Below are 26,594 nucleotides of genomic sequence, written 5' to 3' on the forward strand. Positions count from 1 at the left end.
TCAGTGTTCTAAGAAGCACTTTTGAAAAATTCCTATTAAGGTATCTCCTAAGCTATCCCTTTAGTTATATTAGATTCTCAAAGTAAAATTGGAATTAAATTTATATAATATATTGTTTACTAAAGTGTTCATCCAGCTGAGTCGGTACTTTGTGGAAGCAACTTCTTCTAGTCTTCTTGGGTATGTCTGTAACAGCTTTGTATATCTGGATTTTGTGATTTTTGCTGATTGTTCCTTGCAGATTTGCACAAGCTTTGTTAAGTTGGATGGGAAGCATCTGTGAACTGTAGTCTTCAAGTCCTTCCACAGATTCTTAATGGGATTCAAGTCTGGTTTTGACTGGACCACTAAAGGATGTTGACCTTCTTGTTCTGAAGCCACACCAGTGTTTCTTTGGCAGCATGCTTGGGGCTGTTATACCTTTTTTAAGGTGAATCTTCACCCAAGTCTGAGATCTATCTCTTTTACCTTTTACCAGATCTGTACCTCGTCCTAATTCTGTAGTGGACAGCTATGTATATGGACAGCTCCATAGTTTTCATGGTAGAGTCTGAGTTTTTGCTCTGACATGCACTGTCAACTTAAGGACATTATACAGATGTATTTCTTCTGAAATCAAGTCCACCAATGAAATGACCACACATGGACTCCTTTTAAGTTTTAGATAGATTTCACATGTGCACCTGAGCTCAGTTTGGAGAGTAAGGGTGGTGAAACTTGTCAAATCAAGAAAAGACACGTCTGTTTTTTTATTCTATTATAATTATAATAATAATAATAATAATAATAATAATAATAATAATAATAATTGCTTACACTTATATAGCGCTTTTCTGGACACTCCACTCAAAGCTCTTATTATAAATTATAAACATTTCTACTTTAAGTAATTTGTGTAGATCAATGACAAAAAGTTCCATAAAAACGTGTTTCTATTTAATGTAACCAAATTGTTAAAAATCCATGGGGGGTGAATACTTTCAGAAGACACCATGGTTAATTAATGGGCTGTCTTCTTAGTTTTTTATCTTCACATTGTAGTTTAAATTTTTGTTCCCTTTGCTAGGGAATGGGTAAGTCTACTCAACCATATATATTTTTGTTTAATAAAACATTTCAAAGACAAGAAACTACCGTAGGACTATGGCATATAATAGTTTTTACTTTGCCTTATACTACTTATGATGCCTCAGGGGGCATCGTGTCCACAGGGCACACAAGATAGGCAAGTAAACATAGTCACACCCTGAGACAGACTGGTAGTTTATGACAGTGTGCTTTATATTTTAGACAAAAGCAATAAAAAAACAACAACTAAAATAAATCCTGTTTGAGCTCCTGCCTAAGCTTTGAATTTCCTTAGCTTAACACTGGGCAGCTTCACTGTTTTTTTAACAAACAAGCAAAATGGCTTTTCACACTCACTCTCCGTTTTTTTTCTAAGAATGTTTCTTTTCCTCAAGTGAATTTCTTCTCTCCATTATTTATGTTTCCAAAACACTCTCACAGTATCTTCTTCCATGCTTCGTTCTTCTTTCCCCCTCTCTGCTTGGCATCAGCAATCTAGCAGCTTGATGATTGACTTATATAGGCTGGAACAGGGCCCACAGCTGTTCCCTGTTCCAGTAACTGTCTGCAGATGCCATTTTGTAAAAGGTTTCCATTAGTGGCCATCATGGTATGGACAAAAGCATCAGTGAGTCGTATATTGTTTTGGAGAAAGTACCATCCCTCAGAAACTGCATCCTTTGCGGCATCACATACAGTAGATCAATTGAGATTAAAATAATAAATGTGGAGTCAAAAGTTAGATCTTACTTGTCAGACAAGTAATAATGAAAGCAAGAAAAATATGGACAACATGTCAGACTTGGTGATTTGATGATTTGGAAGTCTCTGATATTTCATGTGTGTTTTGTATTTTGGGAATCCTCTTACTTAGACAGTTATTATTTATATCTTGTAATGATGCCACATTGGACAGCCCATGATGACAGACATCACCGCCCGTTGGAAAGTTTTTGCACCTTCTTTTCTCAGTATTCTCCTCAGTACTCTTTTCAGAGACAGTTTAGGACACAAGGTGAAATATGCCCACAGCTCTGTCGGAAAACCTCTTTATCAATTTCTGCTTTTCACCGCGTCTGAGCGATAGTGAACACAGGATCACCAAGCCCTTTGCTCGCAGTATGCCAGGCACAGTGAACCATATGCTAGATGACACCACCCTGGGCTACACCACGTTTACTCCTTACGTTAACCTTTTCTATTTTGTCACACCTCTCAATCTTACAGGCTCGTTGCAGCCCATGTCCCTAGCCCTTAAGTCACAGACTTAGGGCAGCAGGATATGAACCTTTAACACTAGTCCCTTTTGAGCAGTACCAGAGGAATTCCCTCTCTCAGTCATTCCCATTTGGCTTTAACCACCTTAGAGAAGCTCATTGAATCACATGCTTCTACACCTGCAGTCACTTAAAGATATATACTCCTCAGGGAGAAGCTCTGCCCTTGGCTTTCCTGCCTTGGGAGCCATTACAGTCTATACATGAGTTGTTACGGTCAAGAGTTGAAGTACCTCTTAGTTCTAGGTTCTCTTGAGCTTTTAATGTTATGGATGTGTAGAGAGGAATGAGAATTAGATTTGAAATGTTGTGGATTAGGTACTACAGTGATTCATGTAGGCAGCTCATGCAAAATTTACATTGAGTTGTTATTAACAGGTGTTTGAGGATTTTGATCAATGTGATTTAAAAATTGCTGTCATGCTTTTTTTCTCACCCAAACTTAACTGTACTAATTACAGAGACTTAGAGTAAATTTCTCTTGTTCAAAGATCACATGTATCCTAACTCCTGCTTATGCCTAAGATGTCTAAAACTTGTATACAGCAGTCCATTATAGGTTTGAAAACATAAACCCACTGAATGAAAAGAAACCAAGTATTTTGTTACCTTCCAAAAAGCAAACAGTAGAGAAAGAATGGTTTTGTAGGTCTTACAAGTTCAATTCATATTTAAATATGTGTTTTGTAATTCTTTTATTCAGTGCACTCTCTTCCTGACAACTTTCAGATACCTCATTCATTCAGCTGATTGCATGTTTTAAACCATCACTAGTAATGTTTGTGCTTCTTGCTAACTTGTATTAAAGAACTTTGTTTTGTGCTGGTTGTGTTTCAAGGAAAACAGAAGTACCTGTGTGCCAGCAGAAATGATTGTACCATCGACAAGCTGAGAAGAAAGAATTGTCCTTCCTGCCGCCTCAGGAAATGTTTTGAAGCTGGAATGACCCTGGGAGGTAAAAAAAAAAAATGTTTACACTGTGTGGCCAAAATATGTATTGACAAATATATTTACAAGAAAGCTTAAACAGCTCATACAGAATTGTAAAAGGAGGTTCCTAATATACTTTTGTTATATAATGTGCCGGAATGCACAATTTAAGACAAGATTAAACATAAAATCCAATTTCAATTATCTCGTTGCTGAGATGAATTCCTTTCAAAATATTCATTGTCTTGAGCAGGCCAACTTCAGATGTGGTAGCTTAGCATATCTCCCTAAGGCAAGCTGCATATTTTAAGCCTTCAGACACAAACAGTCTTGTAGAACAAAAGTAAAGTAGGAGTTAAACACAATCTGCATGGAATTATGGCACTGGTATAATATAATACACCATGGCAGAGCAGGAGTGGTTATGGAAAAACAAAGAGGTTTCTCATAAATTCCTTTCAGCGATTAGTAAAACTGGATTTGGTCTCCTGAAGTACTGGAAGAGATTAACTGAGGTACAGTACATTTCAGTAGTATGTCTGGTAAGGATTTGGACCAGTAACCTTCATTGTTCGGTTGCACATTGGGAAAAGGTGATACTGTACATCACCAGGGATGTTGAATTGTCCTCAAGGAGCCCGCACAATTGTAAATTGAGCTCTTTGGGTGACTGCTTATGATAACAGTTGTAAGTAGTAAGTAGTTTTGTAGATTCTGTCCTAACCGTTTTTTATTTTGTTTTTTGCTTACGCGGAAGTGTTCTGTAGTGCTCATCACAGATGGGTTTCAGATCTTACAGTTGATGGAACCTCACTGGAAATTTAGGAAAAGCAACATAGCCCAAAAGTAGAAATTTGTAATGATGTGTCTGTCTTTAATACATATTGTCTTTTTCAGAGTAACAAATATGTACAGATCCTTTATGTTTATATTCATTTTAACAGGCTTGCAGTTTGCGTGCCTCAGTGTCAATAGAATATAGAGGGAACACTTATCATTCCATGATCTTGAGTGGATTATAATTATTTAATTAACTTTTTTTTGTTGTTTTTGGCCTCAGTGGATTATTATATTTCAGCTTTTAACCCTTTCCTAAGAAGAAAAAGCAAGCCTACCTCATGCTCCTCATATATTTCCTGTCATTGTGACACCCATCACCATGAGTACCCATCTCTGAATCTCCCTCTCCTTGTCTGTCACTCTGTTTTGAAAGACATTGATGCTAGGCTTGTAAGCTTACATCTAAATACAGTAGTCTGTCAGTATATAATGTAACATAAATGTTTGAATGGCTGTAATTTAGAAAGCTGTGGGTTTGCCATTACTTTACTGATCTGGTAGAACATTAAGCAGAAGTTCAGAATTTTAAGGTACTTTTTAAAACTTTTTAATGGTTACACAGTTATGCGAAACCAAAGGGCCACTTTTGAGTACTAAACACATAAAGAAGCATTTTGCCTAGTAGTCAGCCAAGGTGTAACTGCTTTACTGGCAGTTGGTTGAATCAAGGCACTCATTTTGTATGAATGGCTTTTGCCTTATCCCATCACCATCCCAAATATCTCTTAAATTACAACCGAGAAGCATTTGTGCTGAAGCTAATCAATTCTCTAACTATCCTGCAGCATCATTTGTACCTATTCCATATACTTTCATCCCAATCAAATAGCAGTTGTTTGTCATGTTGGTCCCTAGGATTACAGCATCTCTGACTAATTTCAGTACTGTGGTCAATTTTCATTTTTTTTTTATTCAATTTTCTTATTCTATTAATACCGACAATTGTAAGAGACACCGAAGTGACAGGAGACATGTGAATTAAAGACTCTAAAATGTTCATAATTCAGGACCAACCACAGGCAGTCACACAGAGAAAATGTGCGGTAATGCATTTTTACATTTTTCACCTTTTTATTGCAAATGGCAGGGATTCTTGCTACATTACTGCTTGTACGAAAGACGAGCTAAGAGGCAAATTACTATATAATAACAGAGTCATCTTTTGGTCATGCTAGCTGCTCTTTTGATCAGACTACTGAGTACAGTTTCACATTTATAGCTTTGAAAGAGAGCAGATTTTAGTTTTAATGTTTAATGGATAAGAGTACAGGTTCTGCAAGTCATTGAAATGGAGAATTACCAGTTCAGAAAAAGGGTAATACTAAAAATTGCAGTAGTCAAATGGTCATATGTAAGCCTTTGCTCATTATTTTTTCGTAATAATACAGTTAATAGTTATTATTAATGTTATTACGTTTGGTTACTACACATTGTAAGGTACTGTTTTGATAGTGTTTGCAAGATGGAAAGTATAAAGAATCATTATGTCCAACACAGCTCAGGTTCCCTGTAAAACACTTAGCTTTCTGATACGTATCAACAAGTAATATTAAAAGGGCAATAAAAATGTCAGATAAAAAACTGAGGTGGTTAAAATTAAATGAAAGGAAGTATGCAGTCATGTAGTTAGAGTTATGATTTCAACAAGGCCTGCCCGGAGTTCATCATGGGAAATTGGAAGTTTATGTTCCTAATAAAATGTAAAAATGCACCAAAAAGCATTAGGACACTTACTGTAACTCCTCAAGCTACCTGTCTTAAAGATACAGTATAGTTAAATAAATAAGACTGATTTAATTAAGTTATTCTGACTATAATATTAGAAATGGTAGATAAGCGTCTCGTATTGTGATTTTTAGTATTTTTATACATAAGCAAAAAAACCCATCTTGTTCCCACACTATTCATACTGTATGTGGTAGTACTAATTTATTTGGCTATCACTTCTGTCCAAATTGCCTTAATTGAATTGATTTATCTGTGGAACATTGTACCAGAGCGATCTGACTGCTAGTCTTGGCTCAATGGTACCATCGCTGTGTTCCACTTGGGATTCGAAGCCACAGCTTTCCAGTTGCATGCCTAGAGCCCTCTCCACTACTCCACATTGCTACCATATGGTCGGACTTGGAACCCTAACAGTAGATAAATGAAATAGTTTAAAGAAGCTGGATATCAAACATTTGTATGTTATACTGTATGTGGCTTTGGTAAAAAATTACAGTATGTCCATATTCCTTCTCAACATTGATATAATTGGTGATATCAAGGAACTTGAAGAAGCAATATGGGCATTATGTAAACTGGCAATACAGGTTTTCAATGCAATCAGTTCATGATGTTTTCATAATATTTGACAGATAAACAACAAACGTTTATCTGTTGACACATAACTCATTATGGATGAGCAGGCACTTAGATACCAAAAGATTATCTTACCGTGATTGTTGCAACAGATTTCTGGCCTTAGAAAATTGATTGAACCTAATTTTCTTACAGGATTCTTACCTGACCACCTTGTGTGTGTTTTCTGGGCCTGACAGTGTGGAATGTTCTTATTTTACACATGATTTATATGACTTATGAGCTCTCGCCTGACATTTAACAAAAATTGATAGATTGCCAAACTGTTGGAGTTTTTATTGGCTGATAAAAAGTCTCTCAGCACTGTCAGGAAGAAAAAAAAATATTGGATGCTTTTTCTTTATTTGTGCTGGCGTCAGTTCAGAGGGGTGGAGAAAGACAGAACAGTTCACCCTGACCTATTTATTGTATGCTGTATGCAGTGTGTCTCCATTGAGCAGTGCCAAAGTAAGATGTTTGCATTCCTCTCATCTGAAAATCCAAGCATAAGACATTTCGAAGGAACTTTAACAATTTTAATAGTGGTGATGAAGTGCTAGGGACTGGGTGTCTGAATTGGAGCACACTGCTAATAATACTGAAATCTAGGGTGCATTCCCTGTCTAGTTCTATTAAGGGAGATTGTGCTGATCTCTCTGCCTCTTTTCATTGGTCTGACAGAAGTGCTTGTTGTGCCTCTCTGCCCTGTGTATGGATTTGAGTAAGGATTATCTTTACAGTACATTGGTTAGTATTTATTTTTCTTAGAACTGTACTGTATATATACACTCAACACAATCAATACATAACATAGAATGGTTGTGTTTTACTCATTGAATAGATTTAGAACTATGGAACATCTGTATAATTATTAAAATAATATTTTGATAACCTTTCTGTCCCCCAAAGAAACCCACATACACATTTTTCACACTAAATGGGGAAGTTTTTCACATAAGATAATATTATGGTTATTAAAGAAGGAAGATATGACATTTTAATGTAGCTTAAATTAGTATGATATATTTCATGGTTATAGATATTTATCTACCAAATTATTATTTCAGCCAGAATGTAAAGAAGTGCACAGTTTATTATAGAATGGACTGTATGTTCTACTACAGAAAACAGTTAAAAATGATGTAATGTTTTCATATTTAAACAGTTTATATATTATACATAATTCACAGAGATAACACTTTAGATACCAGTAAAAAGGTAAACATTAGACAAGATTAAATATACAGCAAAGAAACAAGTAGATGTTAGTAGTCTCCTTCACATTAATGATTCTGTCTTGCATACAGATATTAAGTTTTGTGAATCTTGAAAAAAATAAATACAGCTCTTGTACTGTATTTTGATTTATATTTGGCCAAGGTTTAACCAAACATTTATCCACCAGTTATTTACAAATTTCATGTTTGGAGATTTCTGATAAAACAAAAGGTTTTTTACTTCTCACACTTAACACCTGCCAACATGGAATGGATGTGTAATTTGCAATTTTGGCAGGTATTGAATTTTGTATTTGATTTGGGTCATAGTGAGGTTATTCTTCATATCATGTTCCTGAACAGATTCAAGCACATCAGATGAATGAAATTAAAATTATACTTTGAACAAATTACTGATTTGATTATAGCAAGGCCACAGGAAAGGACAAACCACAGCATGACCTCATTCCTAGAGTGACACAGACTAACCTTTTGTGAACTTTATAGCTTGCAAATAGGTTTTGGATGTTGAAAAGTTCCCAAAAATTACCCCAGAAAATACCAAATGACTGTCACTAAAGCAGCGCTTGCAAAGCTTTGCACACCTTTCTTAGATTTTGTCCTAGATTAATAAGATTTCTCTGAAAAGTCAATGTTGGATTAAAAATAGAAAAGGATGAAAACAGATATTGCAGTGAATATCTGAGGGGTTTATGGTATTTATTCTTGGCTTTCGCTTCTAATAGCATCTAAGCACTTGCTTCTGTTTTGCTGAACCTTCCTAACCTTCATACATTTAAAAGTTAATTAATGTATTGAGTGTGCATAAAGAAGAAGTATTAGCTGCCAGTCCGGTATTTAATATTACCCTTCTGCAGAAGCTCCTAAAAGGCATTAATGCATTTGCAACAATGGTAGATTGGTACAGTTAAGCACTGTGCTTCAGGGCTATGACCTGCTGAATCTAGGCACTCTGAGATTTTTTCCCAGAAGAGTGTCTGAGCTCACAATGAGAACTAAGCTAACAAAAAACTTAAAGCATTTCAAAGCAAAGTAAAACAAAAGCATACCATACATAACCTCCAACCACTTCCATTATATCACATGAACATAGCAGTGAATATTTCTGGTTATACTGCCAACATTGAAGATTTGAAATTATGTGGTGTAGTAAGAAAGGTTACAACTGAGAGGAGGGCACTGGGTCCTAGTTTTAGCCCCTTCATAGTTAGTAGATAACTGATTCAGGGATCTCACCCAGACGTTTCTGGAAAGACGTCAGGGTATTGGCTTCAACAACATGTCTTAGTAGCTTGTTCCATTCTTACACAACCCTTTGGGTAAATAAGTGCCGCCTCTTTTTGGTTTTATATGTACTTCCATGCAATTTGCAACTGTGTCCTCTGGTTCTTGTTTTACTGTTCATTCTGAAGGAATCAGCTGGGTTTGTCAATGCCGTTGAAGATTTTGAATGCTTGTATGAGCACTTGTAGTTTTCTCTGTTCAAGTTTAAAAAGGTTCATTCAGCCTGTCAGTGCAGGACATTCCCTTAAGCCCCAGAATGTACAGTATCTAGTTACTCTTCTCTGGACGGAAGTTGAAGGGGCCTCAGTAGTGAGGACAACTGCTAAAATATTTACATTGGAGATTTAATTATAGTATATGATTTAGCAATAATGTTTGGGCTAAAGAGGGGGTTGAATGTGAAATAGATAACTCTGTATTACAATATACCGTGTATAAAATAAACCGCAATTATATGTATGTGTATATAGAATATCTATGTTAATTAAGTTAGACAAACAGTACAGGTATCACTATAGAATTTCAAAACATTTAACAGAGATATCTAAAGGTACTCTGTGGATCATATTTAGTTTACTAGAAAGCATCATTGGATGCTTTTGGACAGGCCAAAACTATCGGTTATGCCGGCATGAGGGGCAGCATTGTGGAACTATTGTGGAAAATTTGAATTTGAGACTTCCACGCTCATTGATCTTGCATTCCAAATCAAAATAGATATGAATGCTTTGATTTTAGGCATTTCTGGCTTAAACCAAAAGTATGACAAGGAAGATTGAAATGGGATTTTCAGTCTTCTATTTTTCAGTTAAAATTTCAGTTAAAAGCTGTATAAAGATCGTGTTTCAAGACGTCTTAATACCATGTCTGCTGATACATGGTAAAATTTTGCTTTATTTTTATATTTATAAATCCTGACCTAGACCTTAGTTAAACTCGTATTTGATTATCCAGCATGCTTTATATTGATCCTTGAACTTCATGAGAAGATCTTTTGTCTAAAAAGATGTGGAACCATTTTATTATAATATCGCTTGCTTTTCTTTGAGACATACTGAACCTGACAACCAAAATTATAAAGAAAGTGCTTCTTGCTTAATGTAGGTAGCCTCTTCACTTGATGGTTCTTCACAAATATTTAGAAGTTCATAAGGGGTTCCAGTGTTGTAAGGGAAAAAAACCCTAAAGAAGACTAAACATGTTAAGAATTGCTCAGCTAAACTGAAATGTGATTTTGTGTGAGCTTAGTACAAGTGCTTAATCTAGGAACATAAAATAACTCTAAGCATTTGTTTTTACTTCTTTTGAAACATGTAAATGTGTTTCTTCTCTTAATGCCTATTTCAGAGGATACTCCACAATTATACAATCATGCAGATCTGTTGCTGTCAACAATGATCTGTATAGAGTTTATATCTGATCAACACTAAAGCTTTTTCAGTGCTGTTCCAAAATAGCTCATCTTTCATTGTACAGTTAGAGTTTAGGGGTAAATTGTGGTATGTTACTATAATTACAGTGTTAAGCGCAAAAAAAGATCTGTTCAAAAGGACATTAAAATCTATGAAGTGTAGGTTCTGTGCATTTTCACACAAATGCACAACAGTAAAGTGTACGGGAACCCAAAGCACAGCACAAGCTCAGATTTATCATACAGTATAGAAAATAAGTAATGTACAGTATGGGCAGTATGGTGATATCATTTTTACTAGTTTATGAATAGCGCACAATTGATTATTAATTGAACATGTAGTGCTTGCAACAACATAATTTAATAGTGTGATGCCCCCATTACGTATTACAATAAGTACAATAAAGTTTTACATTTTTTAGCCAAGGACTTTTTCTCAGTTACTACTGTTTTTAACTAGTCTGGCTAAACTCACTTTGAAATCTGCTTCCTTATGGAAGGAGCTTTTCATTAGGCAAATCTAACCTTCTGCCAAAAACTGCAAAATTATTTTTTGTTTATTCTGTCTGTGCGTGTAAAAAGCACCAATCTTAATTTGGAATAAAACTGTATATTTTCCATGTTAATGTGTGACTAAGATTTTTTTTAAGCTCCTTTCTGTTTGCTGTGTAAGCCCACCAAAAACTTTAATGCCAGCATTAGGATATCTATGCAATACCAAGCTTCTGTGTTCATGTATATCCATTATTCAGTAGGAATGAGCACTAAATGTGTGTGTAATTTATCGACTAATAAATTAATAGCAAATTAACTTTAAACCGTACTGTTGGGGTCTGCTTTTACAGGTGGACATTGCAAAAAAGATTTATTCTTAATAAAGCATTTTCTGGTCCACTTTTACTGCACATTCCAGGTAGACTGTAGCTTAATTGTATGGTTTTATTTTAAGGCATTTAGTCCGTATGATTTTTGTATTTTTTAAAAGTTATTTTCCATTTCCAATACATTCTGTAGTACACTTATTGAGAACCTTTTTGGAAAACTGCAGCAGAATGAATTATCATGTCAACGTCAAAGTAATGTATTAGAAATATTTGTCCCTTGTATCTAAGAATTGTTTTTTTCATTTTCTGTTTGTTAGGGGCACACATCTTCAGGAACTGCAGGCAGTATTTGATCATCTTTATTGTGGCTGATAAAAAGCTAACTTTGCCAAAAAATAACTTTGGCAGAAGTATTTAGGTCAATTTGTCCAAGAGCTCCCTCCAAAGCGCAATCTTTTTTTTTCTTCTTGGCTTACAGAGCAGTGAAAGTTTCCTTTGTCCTGCAGCCAAATTCGCTATTTATAACTATTTTTATTGTAGGTGTTTTGTTTTTGTTAGCAAAACTGTTCAGATACTATATGTGGATCTAAGGCTAGTCAGATTATACTTATTTAACACTAGAAAACTCTTGCAAAATGTTCCTTGCCCTGAGATATATTTGAGTGAAGAGTATTGAACAAATGCATTGTGGTGTTTTTTCCAGTGTTTTGCCTTCGTAAACCCAAATCTGCAGCTCAATATGTAACAAAACTATTATGCCAGAAAAGATTGTATTGAAAGATTTTTTTTTATTAGGATGCAATGAAGATTTGAATTGAAGAGCTATCTTTGGAGAGTAAAATGTTTTCGCCTGACACTCTACTTTACTAGCAATATACACGCAGGTCTTTGACTCTTAGGCGATTTGAGATTCTGTCTTGAGTTTCAAGTGCAGAACTACAGGTCATTTTATTTGCATCTCCATTAGCTCAACGCAAAATAGGAATTTTCTCCTCATTTTGTTTTTAAGCGCATTTTATTTATTCTTGTGTTTTTTTTTCTTAGATCTTTGAAATCCACACATAACGTTTTCTAAACAATGGACAGATTTGTCATGGACAGCACTTGATGAAATGCTGTACTACATTTTGTTAGTTAAAGGATACAAAGGAAAAGGTATGATGAGCACTGCTCCAATGCTGTTTTAGAAGGAGACTAAAATATACAGGTATTTTACTAAACAGAACTGACCCTGTGTATACAACAACAACACTGTCAGCTCTCTGTATGTGCCATCTGGACCTGTTTTGCTTTGTGCAGTGGAGTTTTAACTGAAATACTCTAAGATGTAGTCAGCAGCAAGTACGTTATTTACTTAATTGGAGCTCACATTTATGTGTTGGCACAAAAAGTGGGAAAGAATCAATCAATGTACTGTTGTAATTAAAAAAAAAATTGAACAGCACTTTCAAATTACCTCGCGGCAGCCACGAGTAACTACCCAAATGACCACTGATGAATAGTCAGTCCACTTGAAACTGATAAAGTGCACCTGCATTTTTTTTCTTCCTTTCCCTGACACCTCCTATCTCTACCATATCTCCTTATGTTATTCATTGCATAAACCTATTTGTATTCTCTCGAATTGACTACTGCAATGCTCTACTCGCTGGGGTATCTAAATCTACTCTGAACAAACTGCAGTATGTCCAAAATTCAGCAGCCAGAATCCTGACCAAGTCTAGTGCAAGTGTTCACATTACTCCTATCCTGGAGTCCTTGCACTGGCTTCCGGTCAAATTCTGCGTAGACTTTAAAATCCTCATGCTCACCTATAAGGCTCTACATGGCTTGGCACCTCAATACCTGTCTGAACTTTTATCGCCCTACTCCCCACCTCACAACCTCAGCTCTTCAAATTCTGCCCTCCTTACTGTCCCCCAAGCCCATCTACATTGTATGGGCGACAGGGCCTTCTCCTGCTATGCCCCCAAGCTCTGGAACTCTTTGCCCAAGGATATCAGAGAGTCACCTTCTCTAACTTTCTTCACATCCAGACTCAAAACCTTCTTCTTCAGAAAATCCTTTACTTAACTGGTTCCCTTCTTCACCCCTCTGCTCTTCTTAGTACCACCTTCCACGGTCTCCTCTATTGTTATTGTTGTATCGCTGTAATTGAGATTGTGTCTTATCTTGTGTAGTCTTCTTATTTATTGTCATTGTCATCCTGTAAAGCGCTTTGAGAATCCACCTTTAAAGGCGCTATATAAAATAAAGTTTATTATTATTATTATTATAACCTTAATTCTAACAACTTCTGTCCTATCTCTCCTTGCAAGCTTGCAGAAAAAGCATGTCATTGCCGACAACCACCGCTGTATGCTGTATTGTTTTGCATTTGATAAAAAAACCTTGTATGATTGAAAGCAGAAAAAGAAAATCAATGTTTTTTACACCTGGTCAGTGGAAAGAAAAAAATGGCTAACTATCTAAACTCAGTAAGGCTAACAAATTTTGCACCATTTTTATAATCAATATCAAGTATGAAGCTGATTACATTCACAGAACAGAAATATGGAACTCAAAGCATTCTATATATACATATTCATATACATATACATATACATATACATATCAAATGTATACATATCAATCAAGCCTTGTGAAATTCAATTGGCAGTACTTGTACAATTTTGTCAATTAGAAAAAACCTTAAACTGTACAGAGAAAAAAACCCTAACAAATACTTTTTGTGTGTTATTTTAAATGGTTTCCATTTTTTTCATTCTCTGATATTTTTCTGTTTTAGCTCTATAAAATAGTTTAAAAGTACAATTAACACTGTAACCTGAAAATAATGTAAAAATGGTAACTTTTTAAATCTCTTTTATTCATGGTGTGAATTTATTAAAATATGTTCTAGTTGTAACACACTGCAAAGCCAACTTAGTCTCAGAACCAAAACTGACACTGGTTCTGGCTTTTCAGAGCAGAAAACATAGTTTTGTGTTATGTTATTTTAAAATAGTGAGCAAGTTGATGATATTTATCATCTGGTGGGATAACATTTGCTATTCAATTTCAGTGTGATAGGGTGATTAGTGAAAATGAGTATGATCAAGCACTTTCTTTCCTTTCTGTCCTTTGTAATTTTTGATAGATCTACTGATAGTCACTGGAGTACAATACATAGAGTGGGCAAGCTCAAGTATATTTTAAAAGTACCCAAATTAAAACATCTTCTGCTTACAGGTGCATGTTTTACAGTTGACATAATGGAAATATTACAACTGCTGTTTTTGTTCCAAGTTAAGAAGAAAAGAGAGATTTCATAAGTAAAGGGAGAGGGCTCTACATTGGGCTTTTTCAGACTAAACCTAGATCATTTGAAGCTTATTATGGTGGTGCCATGTGATAAGTCTTCCCCACGGCACTTTTTCCCTCCCAGCGAACCTACCAAAGGGCAAATCCTTTGCTACCATGTTAGATTTAGCCTCTCCTGACTGAGTAGCACACTATACTTCCAGGCAATTAGGAAAACTCAAAAACCCTGACTGCTGGAAAATTAATGTGGCTATGCACAGAAAATCTTTAATTTGTCTTTTTTGTATACCATGCTCGTGAAAGAAGACTGAAAAAGATCTTACTAAGCAATGTACTGTAAGAACTACAGTACGATGACAGTTTATCGGTTTTTCCAGGTGATGATTCACCTTACAATAAACTGTCCGCAGGGGAAAAATGCCATGAGAGAAGATCTACCATGTGATTTGGACATCAAAAACCAAGCCTTTTCTTTTGTTTTAAACAGTGGAACAAGTAGGGTGGCCTCTTTCTCCTCCAATTAAGACAAGATGAGCTTTGGGAGAAGTAGAGTGAAAAACACAACTATCTGCCAACTATCCAAACTTGTAATTATGTGATGCCTCATATCAAAACCATGTGAATCATCTCAAAGCCCAACCCTAAGCTCTAACAACCCTCAGGTCATTTAAAATAGGCACATGGTAGCCTACCATACCAATTCTCACGCAATGTTTCACTTGTGCTACACCTACACAGTGCCCTCTATTGCAATTAATTGCTGGCAGTCACGCCATAAAAAATGTATTTATTGTTAAAAAGCAAACAAATGTGCCTTTAGTGGTTAGCTTCGTGTAAAAATATACCTGGTAGCAGTAACAGTGATCTGTTCGGGGGGTGTATTGAAAGTGAATAAAAATGATATTCCATAGGAGTTACAATGTCTTATTTATATGTAGTGCTATACACGTGTGAGCTGGTTATTGGAAAGACCTTTGGCAATGTGTTGGTTTTCTAAAGATATTCTTTAAAGTGTCCACAGGAAGATTAGAGATAAAAATAAACATTTGTCATTGTAAACCTGTTTTTCAACATGTTTACATATTCATATACAATACTTTTACATATATTTGCATATATTTCTTGCTGTGCAGGCTATCGAGTTCATTGACCATTAATCCTGTATTCAACAATTACACCATAATCAGATGTAAATGCAGGAACTTCTGTTTCTTGCTCCTGATACGTTTGGAATTCATTAATATTACCTGGTCCTTTGAGGTTGTTTGTCCCTTATATTTTCCCCTTGCATATTTTCTTAAGACCTTCTGCCCTCTTCCATTTTAGTTTAGATATTTTAGAATATGAAGTTCTTGTCCAGTTCATATGTAGTCTGTCTTGGCCATACAAATGGCCTGTGCCTTAGAGATGTTTCCAGTGACCGATAAAGTTTAAGCCTTCTTTAACACACCTGATTCTCAACCATACTGAGCTGTACTTACAGATTAACACTGCAGTCCATTGTATCCTAGTGCAGGCAGGCTCCACAAGAACTGATTCTGCTCTTCAGTTTATTTCTAAAATCTTTGAATTTGTTTTCTGCATATAGGGTGCTGTTTATGCCAGTGTTTGTCTCAACATAAAGAACAACAGTGTCTTTTCCTTTTTTTTTACTAGAAGCCAATCTATGATTTGGACAATACAATCCCACCTCAGCTTCATGAAGAAAACATACTGTTGCTACCACAGGGTCTAGGTTATGTATTGTGCTTGCAATACTGAGAATAGACATTAATGTTGGAAAAATGCTCTATGAGCACACTGAAAAAATTATCATTAACTGCCCGTGCAGAAGGCCTTTATAGATCCAGCAATGCTGTTTGAAGTTCATCAGGTGTTCATAAAATCCCTTTATAGTCAAAACTGTTCCTAAGATAGAAGAAGAATGGCATTTGCTCATTAAAACATTTTAAATCTGATTCAAAAGGCTGTATGCTGTTATTAATTTACTTTAAATCACTGTTTTAATTAGAATAAGATGCTTTTTATTGGTTGCTTAATTGAATTTTTGCATTCAAGAACATATTAATACTGACTGCAATAAGTGTTAGGTTTAATTGTGTGATGATTTAAAACAAAACAAGTTTTCACATCAAAATATATTTTAAAAGGCTGGATAATAATAATTAATATTTTTGTAGCCTATTCTTTGTGCAGTTTTCTCTTTTCCTGGGAGAAAATGGCAAGCTTTGATGTGTTTGGAGGTGCTGATGAGCAGATTTCTTGAAAGAATTATCCTCTCAGAAGAGCAAATAAATGTTCAACTAAATTCAAGTTAGAGCTGTGACTGGTAAAGACAAAAGCTGTATCTGCATTTACTCACTATTAATTGTAAAATGCCTGTGACATTGATCATGGGAATTCTGCTAATGCATACCAGAAATATGCATTAGTATATTTATAACAACAACAATATTAACAACAACATTTACAGTATATCAAGAGCTCCTCTTGTTCTGTTATTATAATTAATATGATAACTTGCTTTATTCAATACTTCATTCATTTATTCAAAACAGAAAAAATGAAAGTGAAACCCAACCCTATTACTGGCTAGTAGAATAAGTAGGTGTATAAATAATATGTTAAATACTGCATTCTTTGTTGGGTGTATTAGCATATGTTTTTCATATATTTTTGCTGCATGAAGTTAAATTATTTTGCAAACTAGTGTGGAATGTGTGTGGATGAGCACCAAACAGTAAGGGGCAAAATGTAATTGAAAATCAGCCTGTGCAGGAAATATTCTAACAGAAAATGCCTTAAAATCGTAAGAAAACCTCTTGAATTGGTTTTCAATTCAACTAAATTGGACAGAAACTGTAGAGCATTTCAGCAATTGTATTTATATGGATGACAGGATGATAGCTCATGGATTTCTTTCAAAGGTACTGTATGTAGATAGAAGTGCTTCACATTTATTTTCATGGCTAATTTGAAATAAAATAATAATCGTGTAATCTTGAAATAAAAATTAACATTCTTCCAGAAATCAACATTTACAGATAATTTAAGAATGTAAATATTTCTCAAACATAGTCCTATATACTGTATCTTGTACATGTACTGTACATAAAATTTAGCTATATATATAATTTAAAGTTATATACAACTTTATCATACACATACATTTTTCAAAGCAAACCCTTGAAAGACATCAGATAATAAAACATCAGTTTGGAGCTACTATACACAAGAAACAACATTACATGATAAAAGCTAAAAAAGTTCAAAATCCAAAACAACAGGTTGGATAAACTTGATTAAATAATTATTTCTGGTTTTCTAATATTTTTTTCTGAAATTTAGAATTAGCCTTGAATTAGAATGATCCAGGTTACACACAAATGTGTAGATGTTAGTAGATATTGTCATGACACTATGAATTAAGAGAAATTAATAAATAAGAAATATATATTAGGTAAATCCATAATTTCCTGTCCAGAATAAAATTGTGGTGATGACACGGTCTTTATACAAGCAAAAAGCAATCTAGATATCCATCTAGCTATCCATCTCAGAAAAGCACATTTTCTGAATCCAGTTTGGAAAAGCTGCTGACAAATGAAAGTTATTATTGAAGAACTGCTTCCTGAGGTTAACCACCTGATTTTAGGTGTTTACTTCCATGCCAAGATCAACAAGCCAGGACACATCATCCTGTCTTCCTATAACTGTCCAACTACTCACCAATTCTGTTCTCTTTTACAGTTTAATAAGACCATTTTGTGAGGATCTTCCTTGATAAATTAAGAACACTAACCATGTTTTGCAGCAGTTTGACAGCTTTTGGTTTCAGGGCCCAGAATGTTTAATCTCCGTCATGGACATCACATCTCTACGCGCCATCAATCCTTATGACAATAGTCGCACAGATCTCAGACACATATTTAACAAATGTGCTGAAACTGTCTAGTTTTTGCTGCATGAACCCTCCAAAAATAAACTGTAAAATCTCCTTTGTTAGTCTTTCCGAATCGGTGCCTGGTTTTGAATTGGCCAAATTATTTGAAACTGTATCTGCAGGTGGGTGCTGTGAAAAATAAAATCTGAATTGTTCCCAGAAGATACTGCATACCAGCTGCTGCTTTTTCACATAATGTACATTATGAATTTTGTTTGCGACTCTTTTAATATTTCAATTGAATGCATACAATACATGAATACTCTGTATTATGTAACTGTTGTACTTCTTTGTATTATGGCCATCTCTCTACCTGTGAAACAGGGTTAGCAGATCTCATTCTGAAAATGCCAGAAGTTTATGAAAGCACTGTTGCCTTACAGGTCTTGGGTGCTGGGGTCATTCCTAGACTCAGGCATCTTCAGTTTATAGCCTTCAAGTCCTCCTGTTGTTCACATGGGTTTTCGCCAGGTGCTGTGGGTTGTCCCACATTCCAAAGATAACTTACCTTGATTAATTAGTGTCTGTAAATTGTTTCTGTTTTCTGGTCTGTGTGTATGTCCTACAGTAGACTAGAGTTCCATTCATGGTCCTGCCTTGTTCTCTTAGTTTCCAGGTTAAGCTCTGGGTTGGCATGACACTTACCAGGATTACAGTATGTAACCAAAATAACGAAATAATAATAGCTTGTCTACAAAGATCATATTTATTTTTCTAGGGGCTATATAATGGTATCTTGGTAAATATATAGATGTTTTCACACATTACTCTTTCACACTGTGTGAAGATGTATGTCCCCAAAACACTGCACATCATCCAGTGACAGCGTAAAAATTCCAGATTATTGAACGCAGCACAGAGTCTTTGCTCTTAGTAAACAGCACAGGATTGAAAGAGAGCTTGTGAACCCATATAATTATAGGAATTCCAATTCTTAACAATGATACCCTTGTTTAATTAAAACCTACCTCCTCTTAAATAAACAAAACGTTTATTTTTAGAATATATAGTTTTTAACGTAATAAATGCATGAAGAATTTTACATTTTAGGCCTATAATGCAGCAGTTTGTATCAACGCAGTGGGTTCAGAAACTTCTTCTTGGCACTGCAGATGGGTTACGTTAGTCCTCAGAAATTGGTACTTGTTAGAAAGGACCTTGTTAAAAATTATTTATACCTTTGGTAGAATCTGTATTTCTGTGCCTGTGGCATGACATAAAATGAACATGTCCTTCTATGTTTACTAAAATGTATTAAATATAAAATGATCTTGCCTGTCTCTTTCTTCTGAAGCTCGGAAGTTGAAGAAGATTGGACAGCTGAAAGGTCTAGAAGAAGCTGGGAACCAAAACCCCATTGAGACAGTCCAGTGCATGTCTCCAAAGCCCAGCATCACTACCCACACCCAGCCAGTGTTCCTGAATATATTGGAGTCCATCGAGCCAGAGGTGGTGAATGCAGGCCATGACAATGCCCAGCCTGATTCAGCAGCTTGTCTGCTCACCAGCTTGAATGAACTGGGAGAACGACAACTGGTGAAGGTTGTGAAGTGGGCAAAAGGGTTGCCAGGTAAAGACCACTTAAAGTTCAAAGGGAGCTTGTATAGTGTGAAGTATAAAAGTTCTTAAGTTTAATGTTTCTAAGAACAATGTAAACTGGGTAGCTGAATACTTGGCATTGCATAAAGTTGGATCATCCTTTTTTCCCCCATAATAAAAAGTAGCATATCCTGTTCTGTTGTTTTTAAACTATTTTATGCAAACCTAATGTAAATGTCTTTTATGCAAATAAAACATGAAATTTTACTATGAGAAGTGCTGCTAAACAACATTGGGGTATCATAAAAGCCACTGTTTAATATAAACAACACTTCTCTTGAAGAAGGAATTTGCAGAAATTATTGCAACTCATTTTTTCAGACTTTAGGCCCTGGAGTTTATAGATCTGTTTATTAAGACAATATCAGTTCCAAACTTGGATGTTTACTGCAGCTGTGCAGTATTAGTTCTAATGGACAGAAATACTCTCCATGGGAAAGCTGACATTTTGATTCCTTAGAGCTGAAGGACTTCCTCATAGATAAACTGGCCCATGATGTTGCCTAATCTCTCACATGTCTGGAATTTTCTTAGAATATATTTTGCATCCAAGCAACAATCTTCAGAGTCATTTCACAACTGAGAGGAGAGTTGCGCTAGAATTTATCAGTTTTGAATAGCATGTCTCACTTGACTTAGTTTAGAAAATGGATGAATGCCTCTCTTGAAAGCTTTTGTTTTTATTTAGGCTGACCACATACTATACTATGTTCTCATGCTGTTCAACTGATGATAAAGCCCAATAGTAATAGGAAATTCAGTTCACTTTAACTATATAGAGTACTGTATGTCAAGTAGAGCGCTGCAAAAATGTGAAAATGAAAGGTAATTGTTATTTTTTTATCAGTTCAATGATACATAGGATTAAGCCACTAGAGAGAAATAAGTATCAAAACCAGCACAGAAACATAGAGCCAACATACTCACAACCTGTGATAAAAGCAAACTAAAGGATAAATGCTTGTCCAATTTCCAAGTTACTGACAATTAACCTGTGCATGCATAACGAAAGGAATGTAATTTTGAAATAACCTGTTCAGTTGTCTATTAAATAGTGTAGTACATAAGAGTATAATGTTTATTAGTGACATACTAGGTATATTAAAATTTTAATATAAACATTTTGAAGTTTGGATAAATAAGAGCTCATTTTAGTTCTATTTTTATAACCCACTTGTTTTCTTTGGATGTGTGTACAGTACTTAAACATTTAGCTTGCAGGCTTTCCTTAAAGGACAAAGAGAATGGAGGTGAGAACAAGCGGTATCACTTCTCAATTTGCAGTGATATTTAACCATGAAACAACCTACAATGTTGTATACACAAATATAGTTTCTAGGTATTATCTTAAACAAGCTACAAATGTAAGCAACATTCTGGTGACTTTGCAGAGTGTCACAAAGTTCTATAGTCTTTCTGTAGTCTGAGTTTTTTTTTGTGTAGAGATGGAAGAATCAGTGGTTGTCATGGTTTTATACCTCTTCTCTGTACAATACTCCCTGCTTTTCTTTTGAAATATCAGGATCAGCACAGTAAGAAAGTCTGCTTTTTATTTTGGATTTAGACAAAGGGGAGTTGGTATTAACAATGCCCCAAAGATTAAGACAACATAGTGCAAACTCATAGAAGTGCCTGAGAAAGCATCTTGTAAACAAAATGTCATTTTGGACCGTAATTAATGCATGTTCAATGCATTTTACAGTGTGAATTGAGTCACAGACTTTTGGCTTTGTATTTTCAGGCTCATTAACTGCCATCACAGATGTAGCATTTCTTTTCACTAACACTTTTTTTTGTAAAGTCAGTTTAGCAAATCTCCCAGGGAAGAGAACATTGTTTTCACATTGAATGTTTTATGATGTTAATGTTCTTGACGCGTAAGAGCCGTATCGCCATTTGCTCCTAATATTCCTCTTTTTGTTTTCTTCATGGAATCTTCTGCAGGTTTTCGCAGTTTGCATGTGGATGACCAAATGACTGTTATTCAGCACGCGTGGATGGGGGTTATGGTGTTTGCCTTGGGTTGGAGGTCCTATAAAAACGTTAATGCCAGAATGCTGTACTTTGCTCCTGACCTTGTATTCAATGAGTAAGTACTGTACATCTGTGAGGTCCAATTTTCCAAGTAATGGGGATTTTGCATAGCTGAAATAACTTACGTTTCTAGGATATGTGCCAGGATGTTGTCCTCCTTTTTATTTTCTCTGAGGTTTACTCTAGTGCATTTAATGATATTTTTCAATTTTGTGACAAAAGAAAAATGTTTTAGTGCTCAAAACTCAACATTAGCTAAAATAAAACTGTTTTTTTTACCTAGCAAGATTCACTAATAAGAATCATCTAATACATTGTAAGTTCTCTGGGGAGCTCAGACATAATGTCATTTGATTCTAACCCAGATTTGAATATTGCATTTTGCATTATCTTTCTTTTGCTATCTAGCACTCTGGATAAAAGAGAGACAACTGTAAAAACTAAAAATGCAATAGGACAGAAAATATAAAGTGCCTGTATGGATATAAAATAAATTGGTCAAAATTATTCATTATATTTTGATTCTAACTTCTAGGACAAATTAGTTCCCGTGTTTCTATTTTACTGTAGATTTTACCTATTTGTGTATTAATTATTATTTATCAAGAAATTGACTAACACGTGAAAAACTGTTTGCAGAATTATAAACATGTGCAAATTGAAAATGTTCTGTTGATACAATGATGTGTGGTCATGCGGAGATAGTAAGGCTTGGATGTTGTGTGACAAAGAATCACTTTCATTATTTCTGTTCTGGCTAACCATTTTTCCAGTGTCATTCACTTGACATTCTAGGGGTAATGAACTATACTATTTAACAAAACAGCAGCAAAATATTTAAATTGTCCTGGTTCAGTAATTTACACCTTACTCTCAAAAAGCTAGTATAATTTTTAATACAGCTGTTCATGCATACATTACATTTATCATCAACTGTGTCTGTATTTATATAAAATCTTTTGTCTTAAGCATAAGTACTGTAGTTTTATTGGAAAGAGTCTATGCCTGTAGGATAAGAAGCAAACAAATGATCTCCTGCTTATTTGGTAGCTAGCTATATTCTGGACCCATGTCATGCTTTGACATTGGAGAATCTACAGTATGTACGTAGCAGTTTTTTTACCAATGCACTCACAAACTGTTTAAAATGCCCTAATTTTTCTCTCCTTAGTTTTTGTTGATTACCATTCGCAACCCCTGGTTGTGATCTGTGGTTTTAAGTGGTTATACTGTATGTATGCAAACAATTGCAGCCCTAAATCATACAAAAAATGTAATGTTTAGACAAGGGTTAAAAAGGTACTTTTAAAAACAATAAAAAGATCTTTACTGTACAGTATATGAGTTCGGTAGTAAGACAGTAAGCAATAGCCAAATGTTATTTTTTTAATGTCGTCAAAATATATACTTTTACTTGCAAATGAGTCCACTATATCATCTTAACACTGTCCATTAGCAGTTTCACTCATAAGAAGAAACTTGACTATGTTTTCCATGTGCAGTGTGAATTCATCCTTTAGTATGCATCTCCCAGCCTCCCTGGAATGACACAGTGCACAGGCAGGTAGACAAATTGTGTGAGCCAAAAAATTGTCATTTTTTGACTGTGATCCTTAGGGTTTGCAGCACCTTTCAAGCTCCAGAGGGTTACATCCTTTTAACAGGCTCACACTGAATGATGCCTTGCATTTCCTAGAAAGAGGCTCACACTGAGTGATGGCTTGCATTTCCTGGAAAGATTCTCATATGTGAAAAGTGGGTGTTCCCCATTTAAAGAAAGCTTGAATCAATGAAAATGTAGCTACTGTATTCAGTCATGTTGGCTAAAGCCGAATCACTCAAATAAAATTAGAACATGCTTTGAAACTCCCTTGTTGATTTAGATCCAAAGACTGAGGCACAAAAGCTTGAGAATAAAGATTAAAGGACTTTTTTATGTTTAATTCATAGTCTTATAACATGAACTCTTCATCTCTATCACTTTATAGCCACCGGATGCATATCTCAAGCATGTATGACCACTGTATTAGAATGAAGCGCCTTGCTCAGGAGTTTGCCTGGCTTCAGATCACACAGGAAGAATACCTATGTATGAAAGCATTGCTCCTCTTCAGCATCAGTAAGTCTTTCTTTTTCTGAGATTTTTAAAACACAGTTACAGAATGTGCATATTTTTAAAAATAATAAGGAAGTTTTTAGGTACATAAAGCTACTGTATACATAAAATATTGAAATTTGTGAAGGGAAAAGTACTAATAAGAATTAGCACTCTATAAGAAAATAAATAAAGCATACTGTAATTATAATGTCTGAAGTGTCAACATTGAACAAATTAAAAAGCTCAACACGAGAAAACGTCTTGAATTGTCTTCTCATACCTATATATACAAGATCTTTCTTCAAGTGAAGAGGCTCGGCTGTATTCTGAGGAACTGCTTTTAATGAAATCTGTAATCTCATGATGAGTATTGTCTTGAAAAAAAAAGAGTTTTTAATGTTTTATATGATTCTGATAGGGCCTTTCATGAATGTTTTTTTTTTGATTAATTGAATTAAAAAAACATGTTAATGAGGAATAATGACACCCAAGAATTAAATAATGAAATAAGAATTAAATGTTTGAGGATATTTGCTAAGTACTTACTGTAAGTATCAGGGGCAGAGCAGTGGCTAAGGATCTGCACCTGTGACTGGAAGGTTGCCTGTTCAAATCCCGCAGCTGGCGGAAGAATCCTACTCAATTGGTTCCCTGTTTACCTCAGCTGCTCTAGGGGTGCTGTATAACTGGCTGACCCTGCACTCTGACCCCAAGCTTCTCTCTCTCTCCCTGCCTGTGTGTCTCATGGAGAGCAAGCTGGGGTGTGCGAAAAGACAAATTCCTAATGCAAGAAATTGTATATGGCCAATAAAGTGATCTTATCTTATCTTATGAGATTTGGGATTTTATACCTGCTTGTCTGAGGCCTAGCTCCCTTGTCATAGGGTGAGGAGAGTAGGACCCCCTTTAAGGATGAGGAGTGAGCAAGGATAGCTGCAAAAGCAACAAAGGGTTGGAGGAGGGATATGAAACAAGACAGGAAGAGAAAGATTTGTGAATGATATGCATAGTTTTCAGAAGATGACATTGGGAATGTTTATGATATATAACAACTGGGACAAAAGCAACTTGGTGTCATCGACCTCCCAAACTTCAGTTATGAACTACCATTTAACAATTACTAGAGCTTCCAGAATACTAATTGTATGTTATTTCACTCTTGATCTAAATTTTCTTTATAATTTTTCACTGTTATGTTATGCCCTAGTTCCAGTGGAGGGCCTGAAAAGTCAGACGTATTTTGATGAGCTGCGGACAAACTACATTCATGAACTGGACAGACTAGTCAGCTCTGGCAGGAAAACCTCGTCAAACTATTCTCAGAGGTTCTTCCAGCTAACGCAGCTCATGGATTCTCTTCAACCGGTGAGAACTAGTTTACTTCATTATTCAGAAAAAGAAATAATGAAATATATTGGGGATAATTACATTTCTATTCAGGATACATTCATTTGTAGGGTTTGTTGCATATTGCTGGATACATATACAGTAATTTCAACAAAATCTAAAACTAATTTGGGAACATTCTTCTTATTCCATTTATATTATTTATTGTGTTTTACCTACATAATGTACTGTGCTTCATAAATCCCTCGTGGTTACAAAGAAATGGCTTCTTGTCTATGCCAGCTAACCTTCTCTTTTTAAAAATTCAGAGATTATTTAAAACACTGAGAGAAAGGTTTAACTTTAGTGTGAAATCAAGTTACATTAGGTCACCAAATTAAGTGGGTGATGCCAAGATATGCATAGTATAAAAATGTAACTGCAAAAACAAAATTGCCTCAAGGTGAGGCAGTAAGTTTGCATTGCGACCCCTGTCAGCTTAATAGCTACAGTATGCAAATTACTCAGTATTCACAGTTTATGAGCTGGAAATACTCTAATTATAACAAAAACCTTTGTTTTATATAGCACCTTTCATGGTACATCTTCTCAAGGTGCTGTAATATAAAATACCGTGGATCACCATGAGCATCAGGGTATCCAGTGTCTGCTTTCACAGCCCAATAATGAAGTGCAAAACTGGCAGTAAAGCACAGGCATGTATAAGGAATAGGAGAAAGGCCGTTATCACCATCAAAGCTACCACCACGTGAACAGACAAGTAATAATTCATTTGCAGTAGTGCTGGGTGGTCTCGATATTGGAGCTGCCATCTTGTGGCATAGCCAGGGGCTTTTTTTCCTGAGGCATGTTCCTTTGGGCGGGAGGCAGGAAGATTCTCAGCACTTTATGTCCCAGGAGAACAGGCGGCAAAATAATTTACTGAGGTGTCATTCTCGGTTTCGTCAATTTATAACATGGATAATACCATTTATAAAGTTCAGACACTAATGAAAAAAAATCACCAAGGCTTCCAGTTGTCTCTGAGTGCACTCTGCCTATGTATTGTGGCAAGT

The 26,594-nt window shown here is 35.3% G+C and overlaps 1 protein-coding gene across 1 annotated transcript in view; it reads left to right on the forward strand.

The window, feature by feature from the left end:
- ar (androgen receptor) overlaps window positions 1–26,594 on the forward strand; it is a 58,798-nt gene that overhangs the window by 22,647 nt on the left and 9,557 nt on the right. Inside the window, exons 3-7 of the mRNA XM_006632763.3 lie at window positions 3,184–3,300; window positions 19,756–20,031; window positions 22,005–22,149; window positions 24,083–24,213; window positions 25,400–25,557. Coding sequence (XP_006632826.1) covers window positions 3,184–3,300; window positions 19,756–20,031; window positions 22,005–22,149; window positions 24,083–24,213; window positions 25,400–25,557 — 827 coding nt within the window. The remainder of the gene's footprint in view (window positions 1–3,183; window positions 3,301–19,755; window positions 20,032–22,004; window positions 22,150–24,082; window positions 24,214–25,399; window positions 25,558–26,594) is intronic.

Source organism: Lepisosteus oculatus, chromosome 8, assembly GCF_040954835.1.
Source record: "Lepisosteus oculatus isolate fLepOcu1 chromosome 8, fLepOcu1.hap2, whole genome shotgun sequence".
Classification (NCBI taxonomy): domain Eukaryota; kingdom Metazoa; phylum Chordata; class Actinopteri; order Semionotiformes; family Lepisosteidae; genus Lepisosteus; species Lepisosteus oculatus.